This window comes from Anabas testudineus, chromosome 6 (assembly GCF_900324465.2).
Source record: "Anabas testudineus chromosome 6, fAnaTes1.2, whole genome shotgun sequence".
Classification (NCBI taxonomy): domain Eukaryota; kingdom Metazoa; phylum Chordata; class Actinopteri; order Anabantiformes; family Anabantidae; genus Anabas; species Anabas testudineus.
Genome location: NC_046615.1, coordinates 11,376,331 through 11,396,115, shown reverse-complemented (window position 1 = coordinate 11,396,115; position 19,785 = coordinate 11,376,331). Strand labels below are relative to the sequence as shown.

Here is a 19,785-nt window from a genome sequence, read left to right as displayed (position 1 = left end):
CTTACCATGTGTAGCATGTAGAGGAAAAACTGTACTAATACAATAAATCGCAATAAACCTTTATCAGCAGGTATTGCAACAAAGGTCACTTCATTTTATTTTATAGCAAATACTGGTTTATTGATGATTTTACACCTGGCTCTCATTTGAAGAATAATAGGAGTATACGTTTTAGTAACAGTCTAATAATGGCTGATTAGCTTTTAATATACTCCTGCTCTATTGGTGTGGTCAGAAGAGAAAACAGTGATGGATTAGTGGGACTACGGTTAAGGTGAGAGTTTTCCTAGCTTTGTGCAAGCATGAAAAACCAAAAGAAGAGGTTTCGGAGTGGTTGGTGTAATGTTTTATGTTCTATTCCATGCACATTATGAAGTGCCTCATGTTCGGGGAGCAACACATTTTCCCATTACTGCATGTGTCTGGAACATATGACGTGGTGAGATTTAGACTAAAACGTGTAATGGCTCAAAGGTAGGTAAGCAGCACACAGGCTGGGAAAATGATCAGATTACAGGGAGCCAACCAATATGAGATGAGCTCCATGCGCACTTACACAGTTGTCCTGCCCTCCTGGGCGCACAGTCTGTTCTAGACCAATCAGATCAGAGCAGCAGGGCGGAGCATGCAAGGTGAGCAGAGAGAGAGAGCAATGGGAGAGAATGTTAGCATCACTCCATGAGATGCAGCCTGCCAACCAGAGGTATGCTGCGTTCGATGCATGCTGAAAGTTGGAAATTCAAGCATTTCGAATTCTGAGCTCACTGCGTTTCACGACACGTTATCCCATGTAAACAATCAATATGGATGACTGCAAGAAACTCATCTCATGGTTCTATGGCAGATTGTTGAACATCTGCAACATCAGCAGAGGTTATATACGTCAGTAAATGCAGGAGGATAAACAATGGATGAGGTACGAGGTTATCACAGATCAGATACATGTAGTCCGAATTTACACACAATAGTAATTTCAAAGGCTATTTTTCAATATACTGTAGCCAAAGAAAACAACCAGCATTTTAAATGATGTTCTTTTATTCATTTGAATCCAGCCTCTGTGGTTGCTGCCATATTGACTGACATCTGAGCATCTGCTTGAAATTCACCCAAATTCCCCAGGCGGAGCTGTAACTTTGAGAGCTATTATAATTTTTCAAATAGGTGCATCGAACGCAGCAATTTAGTCTGCTTCAGCCAACTCTGTTGTCTTTGATATGCCTTGTGTACAGTACATGTGTGACTGCAGAATGTGGCTGTGAATATGTGTATGCACGCATGTAGTAATGTGCCTGTGTGCATGTGTGCTATTGTGTGTTGCTGTTGTGTTAGCACGACAAAGGCAGCAGAGTAGACTTCAGCAGAAGGTCTGACCAGTGGGCTACATGAGAGAGAAATGAGCACACTATTCACATATCAAACACTGCACAAACAAATAAAAACAATCTAAAGGTGGGCACATGTCCCTTGACTTTGGTTGGTTGCTCCTATTCTTAATTTAAAGTTATGTAGACTGAATTACTGTTTTTGTTGGCGAATATGCATTAATGTATGTATTATGAAAGTACATTTTATTTTACATCTCTATGCTTTATATGTTTTCAGTGTATATGTATGCGTCTTCTAAAAAATAGGAAATTGCAGCATGTTTTATTCTGTTTCAGCGTTGTTTAAGAAACCTACAGTTTACAATAAGCAAGACAGTCAGGGACCACGGCCAACCTCAACACAATCACTGAAAAACAAAACAAAGTTATGCAAATTACATAAACAGAGAAGAACAGAAAACTAAAGAGTACAACTAAAATAAAATGAGAACTAAAGGTTTCTAAACCACCTAAAGCTGTGATACATAGCAAGTGAATGAGGTGAATACACAACAGACAAAATACAGCAGCGTGAGTGGTTTTGGAGGGGTTTAAATGGAGCACACGATGCATTATAATTTGGAGGATACACTATATGTGAAATGCTCCAGTAGAAGAATGAAAAATGCAGAGGCAGAAAGAGAAAGAAATAATGGTGTGCATGATCATCTTTGTCCTAGCTGAGGGCAATCAACTGTCAGTATGATGATGACGGGGGTGACTTTGATTGCATAATCATAGGAAAGGCTGAGCACGATCAGAGCAGTGCATTACATGATATGTGGGATTTGATATCTGATCACCTTTTCCATCCAGCGATCCTGATGTTATAGTAGATATCAATGATGGATGGATGAATATGGCTCAGTGTCACATGGTAACTATGATACATATTTCATTTGTGGCCACCTGAGTGATGCATTGTCTAAAGTAACCTGGGTGAGTGAGCTTTTCAACCCAAACTACTGTGGCAGATTACTAAAATGAATGGAACAACAATACATGTTGTTTAAAAAACATTTGTACTTTTGCTTAAAATACTTTGCTTCGTTATGGCACTGGTGGAAAACACAAAGTAGCAGCAGACTTCTGCTGATCCCAAACTACATTCCCATGTAGAAAACAACATTTGCAAAAGTATCATGGTGATCAGCTCTAGAAAGGCCTTTTCTGCTATGTAGCTTACTTTGTTGACACCTGAATACAAACACAAAAATGTGAAGCTCTTTGGTTTCAAATGTGTGATTTTGGTCATTTCTTACTTTCAAAGGGATGAGATGACTGTGGAAACACAATTATTGTAATATATTGTGATTTCTAGATTGTCTTTTCCTACATTTCAGCTCCTCTAAGTCAACACTGAGTTATAGTGACAGTTTTTTACTTTCCACAATAATAGAGAGGACAACAGAAGAAGAAAGGATTTTGGCAATGCTATAAAAATAAATCAAACTCAAGTGGAAATAAAGAGAGCCTAAAAACTCAAACACTGATTTACATACTCTTAATATATTGTCCTGCACAGCACATTAAAATTAACATAACCAAGTGTCAATTTCATGACTGAGCAAAACTACAATGACAAGACATTATTCATTCTTCAGTTATTAGCTGTTAATGTCCAACCAGCAAAAAAACATAAAAACCCAACTGGGCTGAGGCAGGTTTTTGTACACCTGAGGACAAATTTGATGGCAAATCCCGAGCAGATCAAAAGTGACAGTTTACATGGCGCCTCCGGACCATGAAGGGATGGTTTCAACATGACACACCATTATAGTTAAGTCATGTTCAAATATTGTTCAAATATTACTGAAAAATACATCCCTAAATCTTTGAGGTTATCACTGATATTACTGTAAGATGGAGGACAATGATAACAAAGAAAAGACAGCTTCCAGTCTTTTGAAATTGATATCAGTGATTACTGCAAAGAACTGTGAATATACAGTAAGGATGTATTATTTGACAGGAACACTGGGAAAAGTTGAAGGAAAAGCTGGAAGGAAAACTACAAGCAGGGTCATAGGTTAGAGCCCAATGGTGAAAGTGCGTGTGCAGCAAGTTTAGCAAGTGCATGCCTCTAGGCCCTGTTACCTTGTTTGCACCAACGGATAATTTACTACACACTCACGCACACAAGCTCAAAGAGTACAACTGTAACTATGGAAACACAGAGCCGTTTAGACCTGTTTCATCAGCTCCATCAATTGTAGTACTACTGTACATCTTTAAAAGCAGTAATTTATTAAAAACACCGTACTATATCCAAATATGTTAGACTTGAATTTAACTATAAAAGACTGTAAAAATAATTTAAAAAAATCTGGTGATGCAAACAAGGTAACAAATTCTATTTAAAAGAAAATACATGAGACAATAACATGAAATAAAATGGTTATTCTCTTTCAGTGGGATTAGTTAATAGATTGTTAGGAAAAACATAGTTAAAAAAAAAAAGCTTTGGTTTACCCTAGGGACTATAACCTTAAGGTTTACTCTCTTCGGTGTCCTCACATCTGTAGAAATATAAAGGACTTCATTGTACTTTCAGGTATGTTGTGAAAAAGAATGATAAAAAAAGTCCACTGTGCTTCAGATAACCTTAGTGTCATTACATTTGTCTTGTCAAGATATAGTATATGCACATATTAACTATGTAACACACAAAATTGTTAGAGAAGCTAATAAGAGCAATGCTGATGAGCTTTGATCTCATTATCACTTACTTACACAGCAGTTTGTGACACACATATAACACATGTCTACTAAATATACTGTAGATTCACCGGCATATTTTACTTATTGCACTTAAATGAATATCTTCTTTTGCAATATTTTACCCTGTAGGTTTGTTTGTTTATTTCTGAAGCTGCACACTGGAATACCAAATCATGACCACGATGTAAGTCTAAGACATGAGACAAGACAATTTTATTGCTCAGTGTTGAATACAGTTTAGTACATTGTTACTAGATCTTTTCTTACCTGGCACCTGCCACAGGTGACTTTCTCCCTGGGTCCAGTGATGCTCCCAGTGGTTCCTCTCCCAATGATCTAGTGTCTTTATTTAGCTGCTGTAGCCGTGAACTGAGTTCCCCCATAACAGATGGTTTTGCTCCCTCATCTGCACCTAGCCCTAGTCCCAGCCCACCAAGATTGCCCAAACTCCCAATACCTAGCCCAACCCCTGGTCCACGGGGTTCCACTGGGTCCCCCCACAGCTTGGACCTCCGCTGGAAGAGGTAGCGTGGTTTGGTGGGGGCTAGTCCAGTCACTGAGGCTGATCCACCTGAGGGGAGCCCAGCTCCACCAGCTGCAGCAGCCAGGGCAGCAGCCTGTTGCTGTGATAGTAGCTCACTGTCAGAGCTCTGCTTCAGCAGAGGGTCCCTGAAGGTGACGGGGCCTTTACTTCCTCCTATCTGGGATTTGAGTCGGGGCTTAGGAGGCACTGGCGGCTTGTCGAGCACAAAAGTCTGCCCGTCAGCATAGGAGGTGTGCGTGGTGTGTGTGTCGGCAGGCTCGCCGCTTTCTGAGGACAATGTGGACATGCTGGAAACTGTAGAGACGGTGCTGGTGGTCTCGAGATGGTGGTCTCGCTCTCTCTCACTGGAGCTGCGAGTATCAGCCTCCTCTACGCCTGAGTCAGCCGCAGAGCCTGACTCGCCCACCGGTGGGGGCTCCAGAGGGTCAGAGGGCTTCCCTGAGACAGCTGCTGCACTAGGTGGTGGTGGGGGTTGGGGAGGCTGAGGTTGAGGCTGGCTGGGAGTCACAATTGGGGTTGTTGGAGTTGAGGGAGTTTGGGATGTTGGTGTTGTAGGGGTGGTGGGAGAGATGGCAGGTTTAGTTGGAGACACTGGTGCCCGCTGTGCCTCTGCCAGCAGCCCATTAGCAAACTCATCTGGTGGTGGAACAACTCCAATCTTTCGTAGCTCTTCTCTTGTTTCCTCATCACTGGAGGACAACATGGCAGGAGGCAGGGTCACTGTGTATGGATCCACATCCTCTTCAGAGCTTCCCTGAGCCAGACTCTTCTCCTGGGCTGGACTGGCAGGACGCTGCATTTGAGGCTGGGCCTGGAGTTGTGCCTGGGGTTGGGAGACTGTGGGACTCGGGGATTTAGCCCGTGGACCTGGAGATTTGCTGGGCTCTATGGAGGTTGGGGCAGGTGTCTGTTCTAACTCTGAACCTACCTCAACAGCCTGGCCATTACTGGTAGCATGGACCATTATTAGCCCTGCTGTTTTCTGCTGTGAAGTATCCATAATACTGATCAACATACTTTTTTTATCCTCTAGTCTTTTCTCCTCCTTCCTTTCCTCTACTCTGGCCTCCATCTCCTGCCGGAATGATGATGGTGTGGTCCACTGTGGCTTGGTGGATTGTGAAACTAAAATTGATGCTGGGGACGCTCCTACTCCATAGCCCCCTGCCTTGGCGCTTTTAGGTGAGAAAGGGGGAGATGTGGGTGCCCCTTCCCCATGTGGAGACTCTTTGGTCTGAGTATCAATGAATATTACACCCCGGTCTGCCCGTTCCTGTTTAGTCCTAGGTTCTGGGCTACCAGTTGGGGACTGGCTCTGAGAGGTCAGAGCCCTCTCCCTTGCGGCCAGCGCAAGAGCTAGTGGTGAGTTCGGGTCCAGGGGCTTTCCAGTGAGTGGATGAATAAAAGTGGTCCCACTAGGTGAGGGGCCCAGGGCCAAGGCAGGGGGAGGCAGCTGTCCCAACTCTCGGGTCAGCATCCGTTCATCAACGGAGTGAGACTGAGTCAGAGAGGGGGCGTCTGGGCTGGTGGCAGATGCCCCCTCCATGGTCCCAACAGAAAGGAAGACAGTGGATTTCCTCCGTTCTTCTAGGCGGCGCTCACGATCTTTGACTGCTCCAGCAATAGCAGCGGCAAAGGGACCCTTACCCTGAAACAGCATTTCTCCTTGGGTACGCATTCGCTCTCTTTCGGCCATCAGCTGCTGCTGGTAGTATTCTGCACGGCTGGTGTGTGTGTGCCCATGGGTATGTGGGTGTCGCCCTGAGGGTGAGCTCTCTCGGGAGTGGGCAGCAGCTAAGGCCAAACTAGCTTTTTCTTGTGCATCTTCCACCTGCAGTGAGACAAAACAACTAATCAAACACGTTAAGGTCATAAGGTCTTTGACTCTAAGGTTAAAACACACACACACACACACACACACACACACACATAAATCATCCCTAACACACAACATACCTGAAGTTGTTTCACCAGGGGACTTTTTTTCCTTTGGGGTTTGGTAGGTGTGTACAGTCCAATGCTAAACTGACCTACATTAGCATAAGGGTTGTCAATAACTCGACCCTTCCTTTTGATACGCTCAGGTGGAGTAGCAGCAGAAGGACGAGGAATTTCTGTAGGTTCTACAGGTAAATGCGAAGAGTCCTGGAGGATAATCATGGAGCGGGCTTTCTTCTGTCGCTCGATGTGTGTGGCCTGCCGCTGAGCTGCCTCATAAGGTAGGTCCAAGGAGGAGGGCTTAAAGCTTGAGCGTCCTCCAGGCTCATGGCCCTGACTCTGGGTCCTAGATGGTGGTGGAGGAGGGCAGAAGGCTGGAGGAGGACCAGTGTCTAGGTAGTAGGGAGGAGGAGGGGGTGCCGTTTGTGGAGGTGGAGGGATGGGATGAGGCTGTGAGTGGTCTCGTAGGCTGTCTGTCATAGAGGAACTGCGGGGAAATCGGTGCTCAGCTGCAAGAGCAGACAGCCGATCCTCTTCAGTGGCACCTGATGAGGGAGGTAAGAGCACAGATCATGTGGTGACAGGGAGTAAGCTCATGAAGTAACCGGCCTAGCAGGTCCACAGCTGCTTCATGTAATTCTGTTCATTCACACAACAAGTAATTAAACATGCATTTAATGAGGGTACTTGAAAACAAGAAAATGTTTAATAAGACAAAGTATATAATGATGTATATGTATACAATGAAAGACAGAAAGTAAACCCTTTGGAATTACCTGGTATTCTGCGTTAATCTGTTACAAAATGTGATCTGATCTTCATCGAAGTCTATATATAAGCAAATACAATGGGCCCCATACACAAACACATTTTTTCAAAACTTCAATGTACAAGCAATTTAAGAGAATCTGAGGCATTTAACTATGTTATCATACTCCAGTTTTTCTCTTAGGCAAGACCAAAATATTTTAAGTGGTCCAGCTCTGTCATACTTGTCATAAATAGGTGATTTTTCTCCACATGGTGAGAACAGATTTGTTTGACTTAGAATTTAAATAGCTTTATCTGAATACTTTTAGAGTTATATATGATACAGAAATCAATTTAATTAATAATATATAACAAACAGTAAAAACTTTACTGGGTGGTTTGTTTTGACATATTTCACCATAACTTCTACATTTCTGTAGTTATGTAAAGCATGTCAATTCTGTTCCACCTCTGGTTGTCAGGTCTTAATGCAGGTCACTGTCCATTATCAGACTCTGTTATGCAGTATAACCTGACAGTGAAACAAACCCTCCTGTAGCTGTAATATTCTCTACTCTACTTACTCTATTGTCTCAGTGATTGTTGTCCACTTGACCACACTGCATATTATTCATAGAGTGCTTTGCTTTTGAAACATGTTTTTCAGTATCTGATGCAGCCTGAACCATTCTCTCCTCTTTTCTGTCATGAAGAGGGAATGGCACCTCACTCACTAACATAAGTACTGCTGACATTTTCTATTAGTTCTGGGTCCTCTGCTGCAACTAGCAGACTCTGTTAAATTTGTTATGTTTTAGTTTAGTGTAAAATTCTTTTTACTTTATCATATGCAATTATAGGGGTGCATACACCTTCTCGTGAACAAGTATAACTAATCAGTCTGAAAAGAGCAATTTCTGTCAATGGTCTGAACATTCTTGAACCTGTTATGTAATGCTAGTATGAATCACAGAGAAAAGTAGAAAAAATCTGATATAAGGGAAATTGTCTTGCATTAGGCCAATTGTGCTTTAGATAATAACGCACATGTTTAATGTTTTATCTCTTTATAGAACATTTATAGTTGTTTCCCTTACCATGATCCATTTAAATGTGCACTATGAGGTATGTACAGTAGACTCATTATCAGAGATGCTAAACAGCTCCAGTGATTCATTAAAGCCTTTACTCAGCGTTTGCATTTATTTTATCTTAGTGACCATTCTGCATTCTCTTATAGACTCAGCTGTATGCCCACTTTAGCTGCCACTGTACTAAATTGTCCTCACTTATTGACACAATTTTGTATTAATGTCTAGTTTAATGCTTCTTTTTATTACAAGACAAAATTAATGTTTTGTACAGGTCAGAGTAGCTCTTACCCACACCTTCAAACACCTTTTGGTTTAGAAATTGACTGGACTGCAGCAGGCTTAACTCCTGACTCTATTTACTGTAGCGTTGTTGATGTCATTGGTTTTGGGGTTCATAAAGGTAAAATAGATTATGTCTATTCATAAGTCTAACTGAGATAAAGATCTTATCATTAAATAGAGGGTTCTTGCCAGTGTATCTACCTTTGAGGCTCAGGTCTTGAGCAGCTGCTCTGAAAATCTATTTCTGTGAATTTGCATATTCTAAACAGATATAGTCTGTGTCATTAGTAACTATGTCAACTGAGTTTTACAGAAGGAACATTCTTGTTAATCGATACATTGGTGTTGTGATGTAGCTTCATCCTTTGTATTTTCTGTTTGTTGTAATGTTGTCTATTAACAATTCTTTCTCTCTGTGTATTGAGAAAAATAATGCATCTTTCTTATCTTATATTCTCTACATGTTAATAAATTACTTACAAGCATATTGTATGTAAGATACACTATCATTCACCTTATTTCAATATGTACAGGATGGGTGATTATTTTACCAAAAGACTTGGTCCTGGACATCCCCTTTGGTAGTGGTATGTGACCTCGTTCTATACCTGGGTGAAGACCTCCATGTAGAGTCATCCCTTGTCTCTCAAACAGTGACTGCAGTACAACAAAACCATTTATTGTGTTATAAAAGACAGTTTACATGTTTCCAAAGATTCAGAAAGATTACAAAAATGTTATATACAGAGAATAAAGTACTACATGTGTACATGTGAACTGCTGGCTCTTGTGTAGCCCAGCTGTTATTGAATGAGTGAAAAGTGACAGATGGAGTTTGTATGTATGCCAGTATATTCTGGCATACATACTTCTATCTGCCAGTGTGCTGCGTGTAGATATACTCACACTGATCTCTGCTGGTGTTATTCTCCTAATGGTGGGCCGTTGTTTGACAGTGGCTGCTCTGTAATCTGCCTCCGAGGGCTGAGAACGCAACATAGACTCCTGGGATGCCAACATCTCATCTAGCCTCTCTGTTGAGAAGGAAATGAGCCAGAACTAAATACTGAGACATAAGACCAAGGAAACACTGTGTCATCATTTCTGACACTGAAGAAAATGCAAACTGTAGTTAATAAAGAAAATTGCAGCTATATAGTACAATGTGAGGTCAGGCTCTGTGAAATTGCACAAAAGTCCTGCACGATCTCAAGACAAGTTCAGTGTTTCTGTGATGACAACTGGAGGTGAGCACTAAGAACTGAGAGATAGTGAGAGAGAAAAAGACAGAAAGTGGAGAAAGAGAGGAGAAAACGCCTATGCTCTGCTCCTCTAAGCAACACTGCTTAAATTAGTAAATCAGTTTTATGACGTTCAGAGAGATATCAGTTTCTTGCCTCAAACTCACCTCCTCTTCTTCTTCGAGCGGAAGCTTGGTGGGAAAAGGACAGAGTTGACAGAAAAGGGAAAATGACAACAACAAGCCAAAAGAAGTGAGTGCCCTAAGTTAAGAGTTTTAATAACAAAGGGAAAGCGGAAATATCATAGAAAAAGGGGAGGATTGTATAGTAGGACTGATACTCACCCAGTTCTTCCAGCTCAGCAGTCATGGACTTAGAGCGCAGTGTCAGGGTGGTGCTGGGAGCTCTCTTGGGTGGTGGGGGAGCTGTGGAGAAAAGGCATGGTGTTGAGGAGGATGAAGTTGAGGGGGATGAAAATCCTTTGGCTTTGCGGCTCAGGGCCCTCCTGGCATCCCCCAAACGGCCAACCCATCCTGTCTTCACAGCTTTGATCTGGTCAAATTCAGGTGAACCGGACACCTCGCATTTAACCCGGACCTTGTTCAGGCTGCGACTGGAGCCCAGCTTCTTCATGTTTTGTTCTGTGTTGGTCCAATGCCTTATAGATTTGTCAGTCTCTCCAAGACTTTCAGTTTTTTAGTCTTTGCTCTGCAAGAATTCCTCTCTGTTGAGGAGCCAAGCGGCAGTAAATGTACAGCTCACTCCTCTCTGTAACATCCCTAACATGCTGAATCCTCCCATTACACTCAGAGCAGCAGAATTTGTCCACCATAATAGGCAGAACGAGTAAAAGGAGTGTGGCAAGGAGAGCCAGAAAGTCGTCCATCTTACTTTTAATATGCTGCCTGTCTGGAATTTAGCAGGTGTGCCTCAGAGAGACACACACCAACATACTGGCGTACACACACATGCATATCCTCCCACATGCGGGACCACATGCAGATACACAGAAAAAACTCCTTCATGGAGAACATAATGACATGTGGGCTGACAGACGAAGAGATGACAGTTAATTCAACAGATAAAGAAAATAATGCGCTGCAGACTTTATACTACAAAGCTTATGGGAGCCTCCCAATCCTACTACACACACAAAGCATCTGGGCTGTTATCGTCCCATTAAAAAAAATAGCTGAAAATGCAAACTAACGAGTTACACATTATAAATCAGGTTAAAACAAACACTTCAATTAAGAAAATAAAAAATAATTCAGTTATATATTTAAACATGTCAAGTCTGCAGTAAAAAACATAATGCTATTTTGTCGAGTGATCCTGAAACGACACACAGCAGCAGTCTCTACATGCTTTAACAAATCCAAGTTCCCTAACAGTATCCTACAATACAAAAAGATTAGCTCACTATCTCAGACAGACCAGCTAACACTCAATGCACCACTGTAGAGCGATAGAATGCCAAATCCCACAGATGCCCTAGTACCTTACTAGAGCCTAACTATCCTGCTGTCGTCAGCAGCTGCAGATCTAGTGTACATACGCCATCCTAGGTACAGTCCATATCAAACATCTTCATTTTCTCATCAGTCTGCACATTCTGGTACAGTAGCAGAGAGCAGAGGAGATGGAGGAGGATGGAGAAAGAGAGAGGAACAGAGACAGAGTCAGAGGGAGAGAGAGAGATCCTTTTGCTGTAATGTAATGCTTAATTCAAACATGCAGTGTAGTCACCATGGCAACGGTGGCAGTAGTGAGGCCTTGCATAGTGCAGGGAATGAGTTTTCTGTATGTGTGTTTGCTTGTGTGTGCATGAGTGTATGAGAATTCGTCTGTACATTTGTGCAAAGGTGTGGCACAATATGCAGAGTACGTCCCACTAGAGGAGCAGTGGAGGGGGAGAGGGTGTTTATCGCAGTGTAGGATGGAAAAAAAAGACATTTAAAAGTTTGAAACGGGAGTGAAGAATCCTGTTTCAAACATCCCTCATTTATAAAACACTATATGTATGCTGTCATGTCTCCAGCTGTTTGCACTGTGTCTCAGCATTTAAATCTGTCTGCCCATCTCAACATCTGGTAAATATTTTGGAGACCGACTTTTCAGTCTACTGGACTCTTGCCAGATTAGATGCAAGTAGCAATAACCAAAGCTTTATTATGAAGAAACACACAAAAAACTGGGGAATACAAAAAAGACTATACACAATAGGTGTTAACCACAAATTTAAGCTACAGATGGAAAATAAATGTAATTATATTTTCATATTTTCACAACTAAAACATAAACCATGATAACCCTCAGGCAAATTCCACTCTATCATTTTAAACACTGCTGCTGCTCTTGAGATCTGATGACAAAGTTGGTCATTTGTTGAAACTTACCAATTGGTTTTTTTGTGTTAGTGAGGCAAAAATTAAAAAAAACGTTTTAGTCTCTGCAGATCTGAGAAGTCATTCAAAGCACAAGAACTGTTTTTTAACTTGAAGAAGTCAGAAATACTTTTCTGTTGAAGGTTCTAGCTGGTGTTTTTGTTTTGACCACAAGATGGTGCTATATTGAAAAATGCAGGTGACTTTGAAGTATGTCATTGCTCAATAGGATGCCTTGTATGTATGTCTATATAGTGGTTGTTTGTCAAGTGGTAAAGGAAGCCGAAACTTTGGGTGTTTTCTTCAACATGATGCTTGAATGAAGAAGAAACAAAGTAAGTCTGTGTGCAGTGTCCCTCCTTTAATTTAGGGAGCTAAAAAGTTTCAGGATTACCAGCACCAGCACATACCATACTTCTTGGTTTGTGTTCAAAGTTAACAGCACTTCCAAAGCTCACTGATTAATTTGTGTAAAAGTGTAAAAATGACAATTCTCCTTTCGGCTAGACTTTATGTGGTGGACTTTACCGTGGTCCGAACCGGCAACTGAGAGCAGAGACCCAGAGTCTACGCTGGTTGCCTGGCAACTGGTTAGAGCCAAGAAATAGTCATACTGTAAGTACATAAGCCCCCCATAAACAGGAAAATGTCATTTGTGGATTTCAATTTTTTATATGGATTAAACAAACGTTCAAATTACCTTTGAACGGAGACAGGCTTGTTGTTTCTGTGTTCTCAGTCTTTCTGGTAAGCTATGCTAAGAATGAGAGTGATATTAATTATCTCATCTTACCTTCTTCCAGAAAGTGCATGAGTGCATTTCCCAAAATGTCAAACTGGTTTTAATTACATTATGGAAACTGAATAAACTCGATCCACTGAGGTGTGTGACAAGCTAGTAAATGACTCTTCAATTAAAATTTTTGTTAAAGTATACGTACGATCACAGCCATATCAAGGAAACTTGAAACTTTAAATAGCTACAGGAATGCAGGAATGATGACTAATGTCTAGCCAAGAAACACGGTTTATTAAAGGACAAAAGCATAAGATAAACATAAAGAAATATGCAGAGAGAATAGAGGTGAGTGAGAGACAGACAGACACGTGGAGAAAGAGTGAGACAGAGATTAAGGGAGATCACAAAGCTTTGAGTAGCAGGATTTAGTTGATTCAGTACTGTCCCAATGAAACTAGGTCAAACCCAATTATCGCTGTGTCTGTATCTCAATAATCGCAAAGGAGGTGCACACAGCACTCTGCCACACATACAAACACACAGACACACAGACAATTGCAGTGTACACAGTCCTGAGGTCATAGTACCAGCACTGTGTAGGAGCTGAGTAATAGCAAACTCTGGTTGACATGGAAACCACATGAATTTACAGCAGGGAAACATAGTAGAAATCTCTTTGACAAAGGAAGCACACATATCTTGATAAGTCCTCTGTCCATAAAACCAACTAACATTAACCCGTTACATTACATTTCCCCCTACCAGATTACTTTGGTCATCACATAGCTGAGACATCCAAATAGAAATCACATGCGCCAAGTAAAATCTCTATGAGCCCACAATACACCATTACTAATAAATCAGGACTATATAATGAGTGGAACATGCTCTGTTTAAATTATTGTTAATACTAATGAATGTCTGAGACTGTTCCTATAAAAGGCACATATGAATGTATGATATGAAGCGGCATATGAGTTAATAACACTAGATATTTTACATGTGGAAATATGATAATAGCATGTCCTTCCTTTTAAAGGGAGAGCACACATGAGCTTATCCTATCCCTCTCATCTTTACCTTTCTTGCGAACAACTTCTTCAGACTCAGGTTTGCGTGTGACAGACACCACCTTCATCAGCAGCCTGTTGCCCCCTTGCCTGATCAAGGACACCACCTGCTTATGGCCCACCTTCACTACATTCACCCCATTTACCTAAGAGAAAACAGACAAAGACACAATAAGACATGTGGACAGATCATGTCGACTGACACATTTCTACACTACACTGCAGAATCCTCATAGATACAGATAAAGAAGCAAATGAAGGGCTGTCCTGAATTACCTCAATAAGGAAGTCGCCTGTCCTCAGACCAGCCCTCCATGCCACTCCCTCCACATCCACAGACTCCAGATACTGCAGGGCAGGAAACGCTGGGGTTGGGGTGAACTCTTCAATCGGGGTCTCGGCTGAGAAAAATCACAGACAACACCCATCTAAAGAATTATGTGTATATAGATTTTTTCCTTTGAGTTTTTTCTTCTTGTCCAGTAAAGTAGATCACCAACGAAAACAATAACATCACACACAAAAATGTATGACATACATTCAATCTGCTCTATTTGTATTTACTTGGAAGCATTGATTAAATTTTCAAAATTACCCTTTTAGGATTAACATAAGAATTGATGTTTAGTTCTACTGCAGTGAATGTACTGCTTTGTCTGCTGCACCTAAATAATATTATTGCTACATATGGGTGCGTACAAACATCCTGCACAACTTAATGCATGTACATCTCAACAAAACAGACACACATACAGCACACAAAGACACTTTGTTAAGTGCTACCACAAACTCCACTTAATCTTGGAGCACATCCAGCTAAACCACTGACACATGAGAGCTCTCGGAGGACCACTAAGTGAACTGCAGTGTGTGCATTTAAGGCTGCTGGGGAGTAAAAGAGAGCACGGTGACCCAAGAACCATGGTAGTGAGTGATGGAGCCGGTGCAACACACTCAGATTCCTGGCAAGATTCCTGAGATGGGTTGCCGTGGTAACCAACCAAGCAGGGAGCTGGCACGTGCATGAGTGAAATGAATTTGATGGAGATGAGTAGAGAGGTGATTTCAGTTGACATGTGGAAGGTATGAAAGTGATTACATAAAATATTTTGAGAGGATAATGGACAGAAAGGATGTGAAGGAGGTGAAGGAGAGCAGAGAGGAACAAAAACAAGAACAGGCAGAGGGACGATGAGAGGAGGGGAGCGAGGACTGTGTCTCTACTAAAGCTGAACACCATGTGTGAGGAACAGATGGGACAGCTAGCTGACAGCTCAGCCAAGGATGACGCCACCAAAGGGGATACATGCACTCACACAGACACACATACACACACACTCACACACAGAAGCCTGAGTGCATCTGAGTATACAAACTGAGTGTTGACCAAAGCTGGTCGTGCTGTTGACTCAGTAACAGTACAAGCTGAGCCGCACTCAGTGACTCAGATCAGCAAACTACTTCTTAGATCAGAATTCTCACACACCCTAAAAACAGGCAACCAGTGAAGGCTTTGGCAAATGTGTGTTTGCGTCTGTGTATCTCACCTTTGGCTCCCCGGAGGACAAAGCCAAACCCCTCATTTTCCTTCTTCTGTAAAACAGCATTTTTCTCCTCTATGATATAGTCACTGTGGAGGAGAGAACAGATGGAGAGCAGGTATGAATCCAACACCATCCTCACACACACACAGAGAGAGGGCCGAGAGGGAGGGCAGGAGAGTAAAGAGGGTCGGTCGGTGGGCGTTGAGTGGGAGGAGATGGAGGCACACACTCACACTGACACATATACACTCACTGGCCACTTCATCAGGTACACCTGTACAATCTAATGCTATCCATCTATGCAGCAGCTCTGCCATGAACTCTACTTTTATAAGGGTATAATTCCTCAGTTTTTTGTTGAAACTGCCACAAAGGTGATACTTCTACTATATGTTTATTATTGAGGTCATAATGGGCGGTGGAGTTGCACTACAAGAGGTGTTGCTAATGTTTTAGCCCCCTCATTTATGCAAACAGGGGGGCAAAAACTAAATGCACTCCAGCATGACTCCACCACCCACTATGACTTCCGACAGCTTCAACAGAAACTGAGAAATTATAACCTTTTAAAGGTTGAATTCATGGCAGAGCTGCTGCATAGGATTGCATTACAATGTAGAGGTGTACCTGATAAAGTAGCCAGTGACTACGCAAGCACACAAGCATCTGGCACTTTCTTTTGTGTTAATCAAGTTAAAAGTCAAGCAAGAAGCTGTAGCTCAGAATTCCCGTAGGTTGCACTTGGATTTACACTCACACAGAAAGACAGAGAACATGAATGAAACTGCGAGAGCGTGAGCAGGAGGGAGAGACAAAGCCCTTGTGATTAAAGTATCTTTGGGATAAAACCTGTGAGAGAATCAATCTTGTGGCTTCATCCTCCAGATGAGAAGCTGAGGAGGGTGTTGAGGGCTTGTGTTAAAGAAAATGACAGAGATGGCTTAGATACAATATTATCCCCGAATAGTGACAAAGTGAATAGGAACCAAAAGTAAGTGAGCACTTTATCACTGTCTGATTTTCCTCAGTGTTGAAGCTGTTTGATGGTCTTAACCTGCACATGCTTGGCCTGTGAGCCAGAACCAAAGCAGAGTTAGTAAAGCAGTCTTTAGAATCAAAGTGAATATCAGCATGATGGCTTGTTGTGTGTGCAAAAAAATATTCAGACCACCTATTCTTCTCAAAAACGGACTGACTGGGAACGTTCATGAGAGAGTTAAGTACAGGTGTTGATGGTTTCAATCTATATTTATGATTGAGAAAGGCGTAGGTGAAGGAAGGGGTAAAACATATATAAATATGCCCATGGCAGAGCAGTAAATGAACATTTTTAGTGTAAGATAAAATGATAAAGGTGGCCTGAATATATTGGACCTCACGTGTGGGAGGCTGTAACACAGTATTCCTTAACTTAGATTTAGTATACAGTACAGACATAATAACAAAACAAAACAAAAATACTGCAGCAGTCTCTTCAATTCATTTCACAACACACTTTCACTGAGGTGGCTGCAGACAGTCTACAGCCTGAACATCTTACCAGACACCATGCATTTTGCAGTATTATGTCATTTTCACAATTATCAGCCATTCTGCCTCATAACTGAAGCAGATGTAGAGAGCAAGTGTTCAGGCTGCAACTCAGTGGGCAGTCCTCATTAGCTTAGTTACACTCCACTTTCTCAGACTTACCAAGGGAACACAGAGCTCCTGCTGCTGGAGCCAGAAGACCCGTAACAAACCTTTCTGCAGAATGGAGGTCAAAGGTTTGGTTTCACAGTAAGATATCTAGCCACTTTTTTTCCCCCAATTATTATTCACAGAGAACTGTGTTGGCTAAGCATTGCTAAGATGCTTTGTTGCAGTCCAAACATTTTTATCCAGTATGCTTTCATCTCTGCTCTATGCCTTAAATTAATGCATTCATGCAATGGGCTCAGTTATTAGGAATCTCTAATGTGCCTACAACACTGAATACAGTAGAAGAAGAAGTAAGAGTCACATTTCAAAATAGAAAGCTCAAAATAAATCCATCCTTTGACATTTGTAATTCTAATATTCCTCAGTCGGTACTTCATTTATCTAAGAAGTACACAGAGAACATAAATCACTTACAGTGTAATGTTTCTGTCCTCACCTCATCTTGGCATGTCCTACTATTTTCTTATTCAGACATTCATATTTTGGCCCTAAAACCTCCTTATATACTTCCTAAAAGCAACAAGAATATTATAGCTTATAGCTTTATTTTCTGGTTTCTCCAGGTGTGAGGTACTGTGTACCACTTGAAAAACAAATATGTGCTATGTATTATATATAACTAACAAATGCTAGTGTCCATAGCAATGGTAATTCCAAAAAACAGGAGCTCTGGTAACACAAGTGACATTTAATCTAATTAAAACCTAGAATGTGAGAACCTGACATTTCATATAAAGAACAAGAAAGTGGGTGGAATTTCTGCTCACTCAGACTAGCTCTATAAACTGTATATATATATATATGGGTTTTTTGCAGCATAAGAAAACCTCACATACCTCACTACTCCAATGTGAGCTAACAAATCTGCTTTAGAAAAGCGGGAGCAAACTCTTTACACAATAAATGCAAACTTGTTACGTGTAAAATGGAAATATAAAAAGAAAGAAAGATAAGATAAGATAAGAATATCCTGGGAACAAATCATAGCAACATGTGATCATACACATTTCTACACTCATGCATGGAGAGTTTACATAATGCACCAACAGCAATGTTGTTAAACAGAGCTCCTTCATACAACTTCATGTGCATTTCAAAATTAGAACATGGTGCACTGGCAGCACAGTGCCTTTAGGTGGCAGCAGCACCAAAGCCGCTTCTCACGTGCACTTCATCACCCCTCAAATGGCCAGGAAACATATTGTATGTTATAAAGTATACATTAAAACACATTGCCTGCACATCACAGCAGCACCAGCCAGTACCTGTATGAGGTGAAGTTGTCGTAGGATCCCACAGTGTAGTGTCTGAACAGTCTTTTTGTGCGATCTTCCCGAGTCTCTGCAAAACAGAATAGATGCCTTTTAATCTAATCACACAGTCCAGTATAATCAAGTTCTGTATTATATTTTATGTTTAAAAAAAAACTTGAAAGTCTGCCAGAAATTTTAAGTGTTTTCATATACACATGCACATGTACTGTATCTACTGTACAACAAGTTGTGTGGTGTCCTTGAAGTATTTTGGTAGGTTAGGTTGGGCAAAATTCCCAGGACAGTTTGCATCTCTTGTGTTAGCATGTTAGTATGGCAATATCACCAAAATGCTAATTCACTTAGCACACAGAGAAACTAAGTTACCGAAACAAGTAACTGCAATAATCTACAATATAATACAGTCCAGTATAATTGTGGTTCCTGTCTGCATGTGGGTGGATTTATCCAATGGGAGTAGAGATCAATGCCCCCTCCTTATGCCAATAATACACACTGTGCCTGCATTAAGCAGCAATCTGCTGACTACATATGAAAGGATTCTCTCAGGCCACACAGAAACTCCTAATGGAGTGAAGCTGTGAGTTTGAGTGGTAACCCTGGTCACACTTCCCCCCTTATTTGTCTGTTTCCTGTCACTTTACTGACTGCTATCTCATAAAGGCAATACATCAAGCTGTTTGAGGTGTCCTGTATATGAGAAAAGGGAGAAGCATGTAACGAGGCAAAAGGGAAAGAGATGAAAGTAAGTGAGCAGACTTGAAGTGGTTGGCACCCTCAGATCCACTTTAGCCTGTCCATCTGACTGTGTGTGAGTGACACACTGTCAGCTCAGAACAACTTGAAGCTGTGATAACTGCATTCACTGACACTTGGTGACAAAACAGAAGGGAGGAAAAAAACTGTTTTCGTATTTCTCCACTGCTGCGTGAATCTCTGTTCCTTTGACTGTTGCACATTCATTTGTTTCATCTTGATTACAAATGGGCAGTTTTCTTCGTCCCTCATTACACATAGCCCGGCCCACAGGAAGGAGGCAGGTTACATTACAAAACCGCGTCCACAGAGCATGTGTGACTTACAGTGAAGAAATCAGCTTGCAAAAACTGAAGAGACACCGGTTTCTGCAGACA

At 41.5% G+C, this 19,785-nt stretch overlaps 1 protein-coding gene across 1 annotated transcript in view; it reads right to left on the bottom strand.

The window, feature by feature from the left end:
* Positions 1 to 19,785, bottom strand: part of shank3a (SH3 and multiple ankyrin repeat domains 3a) — a 122,265-nt gene that overhangs the window by 1,982 nt on the left and 100,498 nt on the right. Inside the window, 10 exon segments of the mRNA XM_026366266.1 lie at positions 4,356 to 6,463; positions 6,589 to 7,115; positions 9,248 to 9,353; positions 9,603 to 9,730; positions 10,105 to 10,128; positions 10,282 to 10,362; positions 14,144 to 14,279; positions 14,410 to 14,534; positions 15,681 to 15,763; positions 18,644 to 18,719. Of these exon segments, the coding sequence (XP_026222051.1) occupies positions 4,356 to 6,463; positions 6,589 to 7,115; positions 9,248 to 9,353; positions 9,603 to 9,730; positions 10,105 to 10,128; positions 10,282 to 10,362; positions 14,144 to 14,279; positions 14,410 to 14,534; positions 15,681 to 15,763; positions 18,644 to 18,719 (3,394 nt within the window).